The sequence below is a fragment of the Mercenaria mercenaria genome, unplaced genomic scaffold, assembly GCF_021730395.1.
Source record: "Mercenaria mercenaria strain notata unplaced genomic scaffold, MADL_Memer_1 contig_535, whole genome shotgun sequence".
In the NCBI taxonomy this organism is placed as follows: domain Eukaryota; kingdom Metazoa; phylum Mollusca; class Bivalvia; order Venerida; family Veneridae; genus Mercenaria; species Mercenaria mercenaria.
Genome location: NW_026463415.1, coordinates 62647 through 76198, shown reverse-complemented (window position 1 = coordinate 76198; position 13552 = coordinate 62647). Strand labels below are relative to the sequence as shown.

The following is a 13552-nucleotide window of genomic DNA, read 5'->3' as shown; positions in this document are numbered from 1 at the left end:
GCATTATTAGAAGGTTCTCTCCTAATTTTATTCAACCGGAGGCAGTTTGCACTCCCTAGAGTGCCCTAAGGCATCATTATTAGGTCCTATTCCATGTCTGTTAGGGTCTATTGGTCCCTTTTATTGGCCACTAGAGCTTAGTAAAATACATTTAAAGTTCTTACTTTCTTGAACCGATTGATTAATTTTCATCAAACATGGTTTGTAGCATCATTATTAAGTCACATGTCACATTTGTTCAAATGGGGGCACTTTGGCCCTTTCAGGAACCACTATAAATACATTTAAATGATTTGCTTTTATAGTTACGTTTTTAGTGCGTGACAGTAAATATATTAATAATAACACATTAATATTTTTGTAGACTTTCAGAAATAATTAGATCAAGTTAACCATTTTGGACAAAGACATTTGGATAATTCTTTAGTATTTTTTCCACATACCTCAACTTCATTGGTTCTTTTCCACACAGAACTTGGGAACAGTATCGTTTTAAATATTCTTCGTTCGTATTTAAATATCTTGACTTAACAGTGAATTTGGTGCTGATATACTGTTACAGAAAAACATGGCGCGAGATGAGCGAGAGAAGTTTCAAGTTTTTACGTTTTATTTTTTTTATTATTATTTTTTTTTTTTTTTGCCTTCCTTCTCTTCGGAACGCGAAAACAGCGATTTTTGCCATTTTTTATTCATTTAGTACGCCAAAACTGTGAAGAAAAACAAACTCGATGCTGAAACAAAACCATCAAAATTGGTTGAAAACTGACAAAAGTTATGACAGTTTTTGTGCTCCAATGCTAGTTTTCATACCTTGCTTTAAACTAAGCATCAATAATTGTTACCAATGGGAATGTTTGGTAATTGAATATGGTTATTTTTGGAGAAAATAATCCCAATTCGATACAAAATTACATGATATTCCCAACTGGAAGGGACCTGGCCCCATTCCTAAAAAAAAAAATACAGCGAGAAAAATATTGCAAACTTCTTAAAATAACTTTTAATATTACTAAGTTCGGATTGAGAAGACCTGTCTTTCACAATAACTGGACGAACAACATTGTTATTGATAAGTTTTGTACTTAAATACATGTTAGTTGGTCGAATTATATGTACTACTGACTGCAGTAGTATTCAAGATGACTGCTCCCCTCACGATGTCTGCGGCACCATCGAGATGCCTGCAACACTGACTGAAAAGTCGGCAAATCGAGGGGATATGCCTTTTCCTTGACATGTATTTTATATCAGTCAATCATATATCATGTCTTTATATAATATGCTACAGAAATACATCATTTTTTTCAGCTGGAGGTGAATATTCACTGCTTTTGTAATTTTCACGTTACTTTATCCGATGAAAAACACGCGCAAAACAACAATATTACATTAGTCCAGTAAATCCAGTGTCAAAAATGCAAATAAAGGGGAAAAAATGCACAGGAATGTTTGTGTGTGTGTGTGTGTGTGTGTGTGTGTGTGTGTGTGTGTGTGTGTTTTCATGTTTTACAACATGTGCTGAGTCAACAGTGAAAAATCTACCAAAATCTAAGTAAGCAAAATATGATTTTTTGGGCAAAAGAGCTGGAAACTGTATATAAAACTGTGATATTCTGGAATATCGATAATACGCCTATAACTATGAGTTAATTGAAATTTTGAAGTTTAAAAATGTTGCAACTTACCTTGTACATTGTTTTCAATGACTTCTTAACATTACATGCCATTTTATAGTTCATTTTAAAGTCCTTTAACTGTGATGCAAATGTTTGTTTTAAATCTGCGAATTACATTTGTGAGAAAGGGGTTGGAACCCTAATAATTTCTTTATTTTAAAGAATAACTCTATATGAACTCTCTTTCAAAGTAAAATACACACTTAGGCAAGTAAGCATGCGGATAAGAATGCATTCTGTCATTGTATTTCAATGTCTAACTTACATAGTTACTTCTAGAATTATATTTACCATTTGTAATCATGTTGTCTGCTAAACATAAAACGTTTAGGAAACACTGTTTCTCACCGACCAGGAGATAGTCTGCTTTATTTCTTCACAAATAATCAGACAAGTCCTGATTTCTGAGAAAGAATAGTCTAGCTATTCTATTCTACTTACATTGGCGTCGGCGTCACACCTTGTTTCTTCGGGGTCATAAATCTAGGTGATAGCATCAAGAGCTATAACTCTGACATGCATTTAGGCCAAATTAGTCCCCATTTTGGACTTACAATATTCTGGTTAAGGTTTTTCGTGCAAGGACATACAGCGATCGTTTAAAGGCATACAGCTTTGAAACTTATATCTTTTCTTTTTTGGGGTCAAATACCGACCTCACTAGGTCAAGCCCCAAAATTCTGACATGTATTTTGGCCAAATTATGCACTTTTGGACTGGGAAAATCTTGGTTAAAGTTTAACATGCAATTTTTTATAGTTAGAATAATAATAAAAATACAAAATTAATATAGAGAAAGATTCAAAATTTTATAAAATATATATATATTTGACAGATGCGATGTGCATAGAAAAAAGGTCATTGTTGTTTATGAAACAAGGTTTACATTGAACCATTTATTAGAAAATTAATGTAAATTTAAGCTGTCATTTTAATATATTTCATTCCACTATTGTGAAAAGGTATATAGCTATACATAATACTGTTCGCATAAAAAAGATATTACATATGCTCTGATCTTTCTAACAATCATATTCTATGATACAAAGAATAACTACATGTGCATGTACCCAGCTGAGTATATTTGGTAAGTAATGACTGGTTCACATTTGACCTGCGATGCGTCTGCGTAGCCCGTAAACTGCTTGTATCCTCGCAATTTCGTGCAGGAGGCGGCAGTGCGATTTTCGTACGGATTTACGGGTTCCGAAGCCTCTACAATTTTGTTAAGTGAAAAGTAAAACCATATCCCATAGACATGTCACAGGGGAATTGCACAATCCCCGCACGGGCATCTTTAAAAGACTGCGCGCATATCGTGTAACCAACGCACGATTTTACGTGTACATGGTGCCCAAAAGAAATCGTATGGAGATTGTAGACTCGTGAGGCCTTCGCACGGCCCTCGCACAAAATATTTACTACCAAAGTAATAATATGCACCAAAGCTTGCTACTTTAGGGCCTTAGTTGATGTGAAATATTCTATGACAAATAAGGTGCATTGCTTGGATTTTTTGCCTTTGGACAAAGCACACATGTTGGAGCCCGGACGACCCTTAGTGTTGGGTTTTAAACATAAACTATTTCTGCAAAGTCCTTGAATAGCTTTACATGGACATGCAGTTTTTATTTAGATACCCATTTAAAAAGAAACTAAAATTCGGTCTTGGGTTTAGAACCCTTTGGGGTCAGCCTGACCTAAGCAAGGGGTCCTCAATGTTGTGGTGTCGTTTGTTATATTGTAGTTCACTATAGTTTGCTTAAAACGCAAAACACTGCCACAAATCAATATTTTAGATATTTAAATTTTGAGATTTTTTTCAGGGACATAATCTGCATGACCCTGCGGGTCGGAAGATATTATCCAAGTTTAGTTTAAACTGCGGAACATCTGCAGATTTTTGCGTCCGTGCTACCAAACTGTTTGAGTCCTTAATAAAAATCCATAACCATATCTAGCACACCTCTCAGTATAGAATCTGACGAAAGTGAAAATATGAAAGACTTCTATTAATCTCGAACCTAAGATTTGTTGAAACTCTAAAATTTCGAGAGCTTCTTTCGGGGCATGGTTTGTGGTAGGGTCAAGGTCATAAGTTAAGCACACCTGGACAATTCCACCGGCAACCGAAAATCCCGATAAGGTTTACTTTTAAAAATGATATTGTTTTTTGAAGTTGAGCGCTTATGGCGGTTCGCAAAATTAATATTACTGCAAAATTGAAACATTTTCCGGTAGGACTTATCCAGTGCTATAACTATTCCAAGTTTTAACCCAAACGCAGCGGTGAAACAAAAGGTATGTGACTTGGAAGGGGGTCAGGGACATTATAAACAAAATAAAAAGAGTATCATTCAGGGTAAGGGTTAGGATTAGGGCTGGAATTCGCCCAACCCTCAGGCAAATTCTGTTATGCATAAGATTTGTATGGAAAACCTTTAAAATCTTCTTTCCTTGAACCACAATGTACAGAGCGTAGATTTTCGGCATGTAACATTGTCTAGTGGACCTCTACCAAGCTTTTTCAATCTTGACCGGCCTATGCACAATGCAATGTTGTTTCTCCGGAAGTATCATGAAATGTCACTCGATAAGCATTAGCTTTTTGTCTTTTAAGGGCCCTGATTGTATATATACTGGTATCTAAGTACTCACTTATGGGACAGGTATAAAACTTAAAACATGTGTTCACTATGATGATCTTACATTCACTGCACAGGCTCCATAACAATCAGTAGCATTTAAAAATTTGCCTCTTCTTTGACATAGCAGATTTTGGTTAAGATTTATATATAAGCTATATCTCAGTACCTATTTATGAGAATGGATTGAAATGTCACACATTTGTTCACCGTGATGATCTGACATCCTGCGCATAGCGGTCGTAAATCTGCTTTGCATATTTAGCTTTGCATTGCTTTTTTTATAAGATCCCATTCTGCCCAAATCTTTCGACTCCGATAATGTTGATATCAAGAGACTGTTGTCTGTTATTCTACTTATTATTAAACACACATAAGCCGTGTAAAAATGGATGTCCTCATAATCATTGTTTGTAAATATGTACTTCAGAGGCAAAATAGAAAGAAAGAAAATACGGATTAGAAAATTCATACGCTCCTGAAACATTTGAACGAAACAATACGGCAGCCATATTTAATTCAAATGAGATAATGTTTTCTGACTTTCTGATAATTCTATAAATAAAGACCGATAAAATAAACACTTAGCTGTGATAATCTTAAAACCAAACCAATAAATCAGGACATGTTTTATTCGCATATTTTCAAACATTAGAAATCAGGAAACTACATGTCCCAATCGCTTCAAGTTTCGCTTCAAATTCCAAACTTGATCACTATATTCACTCTAATCAAAGAATTGTAATAAAGTCAACCACTTTGGCTCAAGTTTGATAAAAATTTAAATTGGCATACATTAAGAATAAGTATAGTGCCAGGTGTATTTTAAAACTTTTAATCATCGATCGATATAAAAATTATGATTTCATGATGATCGTTATATAATGCCGACATTAAATGCTAATTTCTGTGCGATGAAAGTTGAGACAGAAGAAGTTACGAAATTGGTATCACATATTATCTTGCCTCCTGCATGTAGTATTGGTCAATAAAGTCACATGGAGACAGGATACAGTCCATATCCTGCAATAGTATTGCAGATTTAAATTTTGACTAATACAAAATGTATTCATGTGGATGAAGTTGGCAGTAACTTACAGAGAACAGGTCTGTACTGGCAGAGAATCCAGGGAACACCGATAAGGTTAACTGCCCGACGTTACATAACTAAAATACTTTTGAAAAACTGCGTTCAACTCAAAACAAACAAACACATACTTGTGTTCAATATAGTTCAAGAAAGTATTCAATTTTTATTATTGCTAGCTCAATGAAAGACAAGTTAGATGCTTTATAACGCTAGAAGAAAATTCAATTGAAAAAGCCACTATAATACAAGATGATGTATTTTTGTAATATGATGTCTGTGTGGTCTCCGCAACTTTTGGATACCTTTGCCGATCAAACATTTTTTTTATATAAGGATAATACAAATTTGTGTAGCCCGCCCGCTTAGCTCAGTAGGGAAGGAATTGGTCTACGGATAACAGGGTGGCGAGTTCGATCTCCGGGCGGGGCGTGTGTTCTCCGTGACGATTTGATAAAGAAAAACGTTGTGTCTGAAATCATTCGTCATCAACCTCTGATAATTCATGTGAGGAAGTGGGCAGTTACTTGCGGAGAACAGGTTTTTACTGGTATAAAATCCAGGAACACTGATTAGGTTAACTGCACGCCGTTATATGACTGAAACACCGTTTAACAACGGCGTTAAACCCAGAACACACAAACAAAACAAAATTATGTGTATATAATAATGACTGCAGAAGTCAATGCGAATGTCTTGGACTAAGACCGGAGGATTTTAAAAGTCTCTAAGGACACTATTCTATCAGCCTATTACTATTTAATTGTTTGACGAAGATGATAAAAACTTTGAAATAAGACAAAGAGAACAATTGGTTTTGCATTGAGGAGGACATGTTTGAAATTGTGCAAAATCCCGGCGCACTGGTTAAGTAAAATGACCCCCACATTTACCCCCACCCCGTAACATAAATGAAATACTATTGAAAAACGGCGTTATACCGTAATCAAAAAAATAAACAAGTTGAGTTTGCAAAAAGTATCATTTTAACTGCTTTTAATGTTTGTTAACCCACCATATTTCTAAATGCGTTAAAGGCTTTAATAAAAATAAATTCCATATCCAGAGCCTAATTGTCGATTTATGACCTTCAGCTTTAATCGATTACAAAATACTTTAACCATCGTAGATATTTATATATTTATACACACGCTGTATATTTTGTACTGTAATCGGTTGTGAATATTCAGTAAAATGAGGAAACTTCGGAAGGTTGATTGTTATTTTCATGCAAAATTTAAAGTAGTTGTTTTCATGATGATAATTTTACTTCTAAAGTATTGGCATTCTGAATCAAATAAAAACACTAAATCTTATATTTTTGTTCAATATGAAAAAGAGAATGACATAAATATTATAGATAAAAAATATGATCTACGCGTCATTGTTATTGTTTATGACAGGGCGCATTCACTTCTCAGATTGCTAAAATCTCTAAATCATGCAGAATATTTTTCTGATTTAATCAAAGTTGAAGTTTGGATTGATAGATCAGAAAAGGGCACTATCAACGAAACTACTTTAAATACAGCGAGGAACTTTTTGTTTAAGCACGGAGACTATGATGTTATTTGTCATAAATATCACGTTGGAATCTATGGACAATGGTTTACAACTTGGAAACCACAATTGAATTCATCAGAAATTGCTGTAATTTTAGAAGATGACCTAACTGTTTCCAAGTACTTCTGGAAATATTTAAAACTCGTTCATAAGAAATACGATAAGCACAGAGATATTAATGGCTATTCTTTACAAGGTATTACAACAACTTTTGATGTTAAAAATCCGCATATACTTCAAAGACCAACTTCAGAATATGTTTATCTTTACCCAGTTGTAGGTGCTTGGGGATTTTCACCGAATAAAAGCAATTGGAAACTATTTATCGATTGGTATATGTTTGGAGATGCAAAATCAACAGTGCCTTATGTTCCTGGACATCTTGCAACATACTGGTTTAAAAATCATCAACGGAAAGGAATATCAAATACGATGTGGGAAATGTGGCATATATATTATGCTTTGAAACATAATGAATACACACTTTATTGTAACTATCCAAGTATGTATTTCTTTCTTACAATGAAGCAGAAATAGCATCATTTACAATCCTTATATATTAAATGTCTAAGGCTTTTTAAATATTCCATTTATATTATTGCAATTGTTAACAATACATGTCAATGTTGTTAGAAATATTTATTATAATTTATTGTTTTTATGTTTTTCTTAACATTTGTAGATCACACAGGATTGACAACTAATTGGAGGGAAAAGGGGTTACACATGTCTATAAGCAAAGGAACTTCAAACCCTGTACTGACCGAGTGGAAGACAGAATATGAAAATTTACCGAAGATGCCAATATACCTAGATATTGCTGGGAAAAGAATTGAGTCTAGAAACATTCCATAACCTTTCCTTAATAGCCTTACAACTTTGATGGAAAATGTGCGATACAATATTGCATAGGTTTTTGCATTAGAATACACTTGATATTCTGTATAAAACAGCCACTAGGATATCTTTGCAAAACCAGGATGTGTCCTTTCGGAACACCTGTGTCAAGTGTCCGGGTTCTACTTTTTTTCTGAACTATATATTAGCCGTTAAATATGCATGGTAAAACATATGATTATCGAATACGACCGCTGTATTTGTAATAGGCATTCGTTGAAATCAACTCTCGGCTAACGAGAATACAGCTGTATAGAAGTAAAAACTCTGTCTTATAGACATGTTATATGCCTCGCAGTGTCTCTTCTTCATGTATATCTCGTATCAGTTTAATCTATATGTGTTTTTGCGATTTATTTCGTCTTTCATTTGTGTACAATTTGTATACTTACTGTCAGTAAACACTTTATATATTCCCTTTTTGTCATGTCGAGTTATTCTGTTTGATTTCATTATCATTTTGGTTGAGGGTCTATATGAATTGCTTAGTTCCTTTCGTCTGTCCATCCGCCCCCAGGGTCTTGTCCGGTATGTGATTCTACATGCGTGGACTGATTTTCAACTATTGATTTTTAAACTTTCAAACATTTGTTACCAATAATCGGGAACTTGTGAGTCCAAACCACGAAAGACCACCTCCGATGTCATTATCACCAAACAAAATTTAACACATATATATTTTATGTCGGAGTGGCAACTTCTACATGCATTTACCAAATTTCAAACATATGCATATTTTTCCATAGGTTTAAAAAGCATCATTTCTTGTCCAGCGACTTTATCAGCCCTTTAGAGATTTTGAAATATGTTACACAAATGTTAACTACAGATAAATGATCTTGGACATGCAAGAGTCATCACCTTTGCTTGAACATTAAGGTCGCACTTTCTGGTCCGGACTCTTGGCAACAATTTGTGTTCGGGGCATAACTCTGATATTCATAGCGGTATTTTGGAATAATTATGTATTATTTATTGCATAGTAAAACTCAGGAAGGTCAAAATTGCATTTTGGATAAACAAATAAGTGTTCTGATCTACCTTGTTATATGTTGATTTAAGCTACATGTGGCTGGCATGTTAAGAAATAACTTATTTTATAAATGAACACTATTCTTTAAAACAGTCATGTGACATTTTGCAAAGTTCTGCTTTTTTAGATTTGAAACAATTGTTAACAACCGTTTGCCTCTTTACATAAGCAACTTGCAGTTTTATATCATATATAAACTGGTATTTGTTGAAAAGGTATTTATAGATAAAACTAAATAGCAGATTTACATTTGGAGTGATTGAATAACCTATCTAGCATCGCACTAAGAAATTTTTTTCAAATGACTGACGACCAGAAGCAATCATTTGCACTTGCAAAACCAGAGTTTAAGTACTTTCTGTAATAGCCGGTAGACACCTGTACTGGTGTTCCTTCACCATCAAAGGCTGGAAAAGTCGCAAAATGTATTGAATTGTTTTGGTGTGACTGCAAGCCCAACTAAACAAAAACAAAAATATATATATATTTGTTTGGCTTTCAAATGGCGGAAAAATGGCGTAAACGCATGTTCTGGGTTAAAACTCAGTCCGGGTGTGAAGGAATATAGTCATTAAGCCTCTTGATATGAAAGTGCCGTTTTTGAAAATAATTAAGTATTTGTCAAATCACTGCCAGTAATACTTTTACGTACACAAGTATTCAAAATCATCAGAGTTAATGGACATTCTATAATTGTCAACATCCGAGTTCAGCAACAGCACTAGCGGCCGTTTTCGACAGTCATTTTTGCCTATTTAACTTTTTTTCCCATAAAGAACGTAGACCCTGAAACCTCACACACGTGTTTCAAAAGGGCACATCTGTTATACGATTTAATGAAAAATTTCACAGGTTGTTCATAAACTAAAAAATATGCGTGAAACCTTTTTGAATTTTGTTCGATTTTTCAAACTGAAGAAATTGTTAGTGAATTTCTAGGAACTTAACTTAACGCCCAGAAATTGTAAATGTAAGCCATGTCCATTCCTTGACAAAGCTGTCAATTTGATTTGCATGAATTGGCTTCGTTTAAATAGAAGTAAATGAAAATCTTTACCTACCGATTCCCGGCCGGGTTTTTGTCAAGCGGGCTTCAGGATAAACGGTTTTTCAGTGTGTGTCTGATATTCCCAGAAAGTGTGCAAATATGATTTTCTTCAGTCATTTACTGTGGCTTATTTTTTAACATCTAAATGAATAAAAACTACTGATGATGAATGGTAATAATTAATGGGAATAATAATGACTGAATGATAAATTAGACAAAGAATGCTAATGATGACTCATTTTCATAAATATTAGTAACAACGATGACGATGTTTCTTTATATTTATAATGATGGCTGATGAATATAACTGTTAGGATGTTAATAATGGATAAGACAGATTATGCCTGATAATTGGATAGACGTTGATGATGATTGAACAAAATGATTGTGATGACTGATGAATGAAATTAAGCACAATATCATGTATTTTGATGTATGATGACGATGATGATGATGATGATAATAGGTGAAAGCTGGATAGATGATGATAATGAAATATGATAATAATAACGATAATCAAGATGTTGACTGGTGATGAATGATTATGATAAACGATGAATAATTGTCATGAATAAAGCTGTTAAATAAAGATGGTGATGAATTAAAGAAGTTGGTAAAATATGATGGTAAAGCATCATGACTGACGAGGAGTTACTGAGATGCTCTACAGAATTATCCACAGCTTGAAATTTAATAGTGAAAGACCTAAAACGCAGAATATAACATTTATTTCTAGTGAATCCGGGACGTTTCACGTAATAATCTATCCATATCATCATCAACAATGTCAGTTGGTAAAACACTGAAATCATCTAAATTGTGATCAGTACTGTTGAAATGTGTAGCCACACTACTAGCATATGCAGGATCGCTGAAATTGTTGATGTCAAATTTAAGACTGTTCATACGTTTAGAAACCTGTTGTCGTGTTTGACCCACACATTGCATGTTACACTTTTTACAAGTTATGACATAAATGACATTTGAAGATGTGCAGTCTATATTAAATCTAAGTTTATACATAGAAGAATTTGAAGAACTAACGAATTCATCAGTTTCTACTATCTTGCTACAATGTGTACATCTTATTGAATAGTTCTACAAATACATGTAGCTTTTATTACGATATCTTAATATACCTTTGTAGTAATATTTCATTGAAAATGACTGATTTTGAAAAAAAAATACTAACAGCATTTGACCTAAATTACCTCGACATGCGACAATTCCACGATATTTGCGCGATAGACTGTCATGAGTCTTTGCTCGTTGTCGTGTGTCGCGTTGAATGTCGTGGGTCATGGTTAGACTTAAAGTCGACAGTCACAATTCCACGACATTTGCGCGATATTAAGTCGAGTGTTGTTGTACATTGTCTTGTATCTCGTTGAAATTCGTGTGTCACGTTCTTAGGGTGAATTCTTTCGATGTTTTAACACCAAGCAATCCTTATTAGAGTAAAAGTATTTGATGCTATTTCGTTAAGCGTTCGACAACTTTACGCTCTCGCATGTAGAAGAACTAAAGTTGCTTCTCACTCCATAATATGGCAAGACTTGTCTACTTTAGTATTATTTTCAGTAGCAGTTTAATACCCCCATACGATGTTACAAGTAGTACTTATACCGGTTTATAAACATACATGTTTCTTTTATCTTATTTTTTCGTGTAACTCTTGCTTTTCCTATTATATTTATTATATCTAACAATGTTCAAGACGTTTCCAAAAAAATTCGTTTATATAAAATAAATAATAAATATACTTCATTGATTTATTACCTCCCTTTATTTATTTTTTGACTTTGTCGTGGAAACCTAGTAGCGCGGTTCTTTTTAAGTAGAAAGTATATACCCAAATTTTGGCGGGTGTACGTCGATTGTAAGCCTTTTGTTTACGTTGACGCCATCTCCGTGATTCCATACAAACAAGCAGCTGTCTTTGGCGAACTTTGGTCGCTTTCCATTATCAGTAATTACGAAAGAGAGAGCCTTAAAATATTGGATAAAAAGTATGAAAAATCCGGATATGCCTATGTATAGAATTTTTAATGAGCAATGCAATAGCCTGAATGGTGAATCGTGGTCACACAAAATTAAATCTTTATTAGATAGTTTAGGATTTAGTGATATCTGGTTGAATTTCGATTCGAACTGCAACTATTAGCAACGGCTTACATATAAAGTTGGAAAGCGTCTATTCAAAATGTATCGAAACTTGAATATTATAGTAAATATAAGCTGAATTTTGTTATCACATAGCTTAGAATTCGAAGTAGGCCGATATACTAGTATTGATAGACAAGATCGTATTTGTAAAATATGCTCTAGTCATTTTGTTGAATCTGAATACCTTTATGCTTTGTTGCAATAAGTAACATCACATATTAGACAGAAATATTGTATCAATACAGCTTGACTGTCTGATAATAAATTCATATATATCATGTCCTCTACTAGCAAGAAAAGTTTGATAAGAAACTCGAAATATATAAGCAAAGCTATTAAACTACGTGAACAAATTCTTGCAGATTTAACTGCTCTTTAGATTTTCATATAATGTTTAGCTGAATTTATGTTTGCACAGTATAAATGTTTTCTGTAGTGATATTTTTGGTGTATTTGTGTATATTATATAATTATGTATTTGTATGTCTTGACCATATTGAATAAACATATTGTAAATGGTCAAAGGCATTGATAATGCCGATTTGCCAATAAATGAAATGAAGTGAATATATTTATGTAAACAACAACAATGAACTCTCTAAAGAAAGGTCTAATTTTACATTTTTTTAAATCCACTTGAACAAAATCAACGTGAATAGATCTACAGTTTGTTCTTCAATAAAACATGTAACTGATCAGCAGAATGTTTGCATTAAACTTGGCTCTAATTATTAGATTTCTTTATAGAAAGCAACTTTAAGTCATCAGCCTCATGATTAAAACAAACTTTCGGGTATGTGTTTGATGAGGTTCTCTCAAAGGAATGTACGACAAAAATTGCAAAGAAAAGTGGAAATGCCATAATTATGTGCCGGGCCTGGTGTCAAGATATTTTTGTTTTCTTTTTGAAAGTGTATATTTTAGTAATCTTGTCCTTTCAGCAAAATGTTAGCTTGACACAAGGTCCGGCTCACAATGAAACGCAAGCATTTAATGAATAAACCTTGTGTAAAAACGGCACAAATCGTGGACCTCGAGTATTTTGAAGGTCTCAGTCGTACAAATAATAATTTTATGAATTGGTTTTGAATTTTTAAAGAGATTTTATCATTCTTATTAATAATGGTAATAATATGTTTACGAATCGGATCGAAATATCCGTCCCGAGGTCACTTGCGAGAGGCTTGTGTCAATATATATCAAAATTATTGAAAACTAGGAATATCAAAACCTGCCATATCTGATAAATCATGCGCAAAGTACTAAATTACAATTACGGTTAATTCCGCCTACTGTGAACATTTCAAGACCCTCATTAGATGATGGGAGTCAGTATCCGCCTTTTTAGTTTTGGTCTTTGCATTCCAGACCACGTGATTAAAGAGGCGGAGCGATCGGGCGTTTGGCGACTGGTCAGTTTTATGCAAGCTATGT

General features: G+C 33.7%; 1 protein-coding gene across 1 annotated transcript; it reads left to right on the top strand.

Moving 5' to 3' along the window:
* Window positions 1–6618: 6618 nt before the first annotated feature.
* Window positions 6619–9097, top strand: LOC128554569 (uncharacterized). Its single transcript, XM_053535837.1, has 2 exons — window positions 6619–7476; window positions 7657–9097. The coding sequence occupies exons 1-2, from the start codon at window positions 6666–6668 to the stop codon at window positions 7827–7829; spliced, it is 984 nt and encodes a 327-aa protein (XP_053391812.1). The 5' UTR covers window positions 6619–6665; the 3' UTR covers window positions 7830–9097.
* The last annotated feature ends 4455 nt before the right edge of the window (window positions 9098–13552 follow it).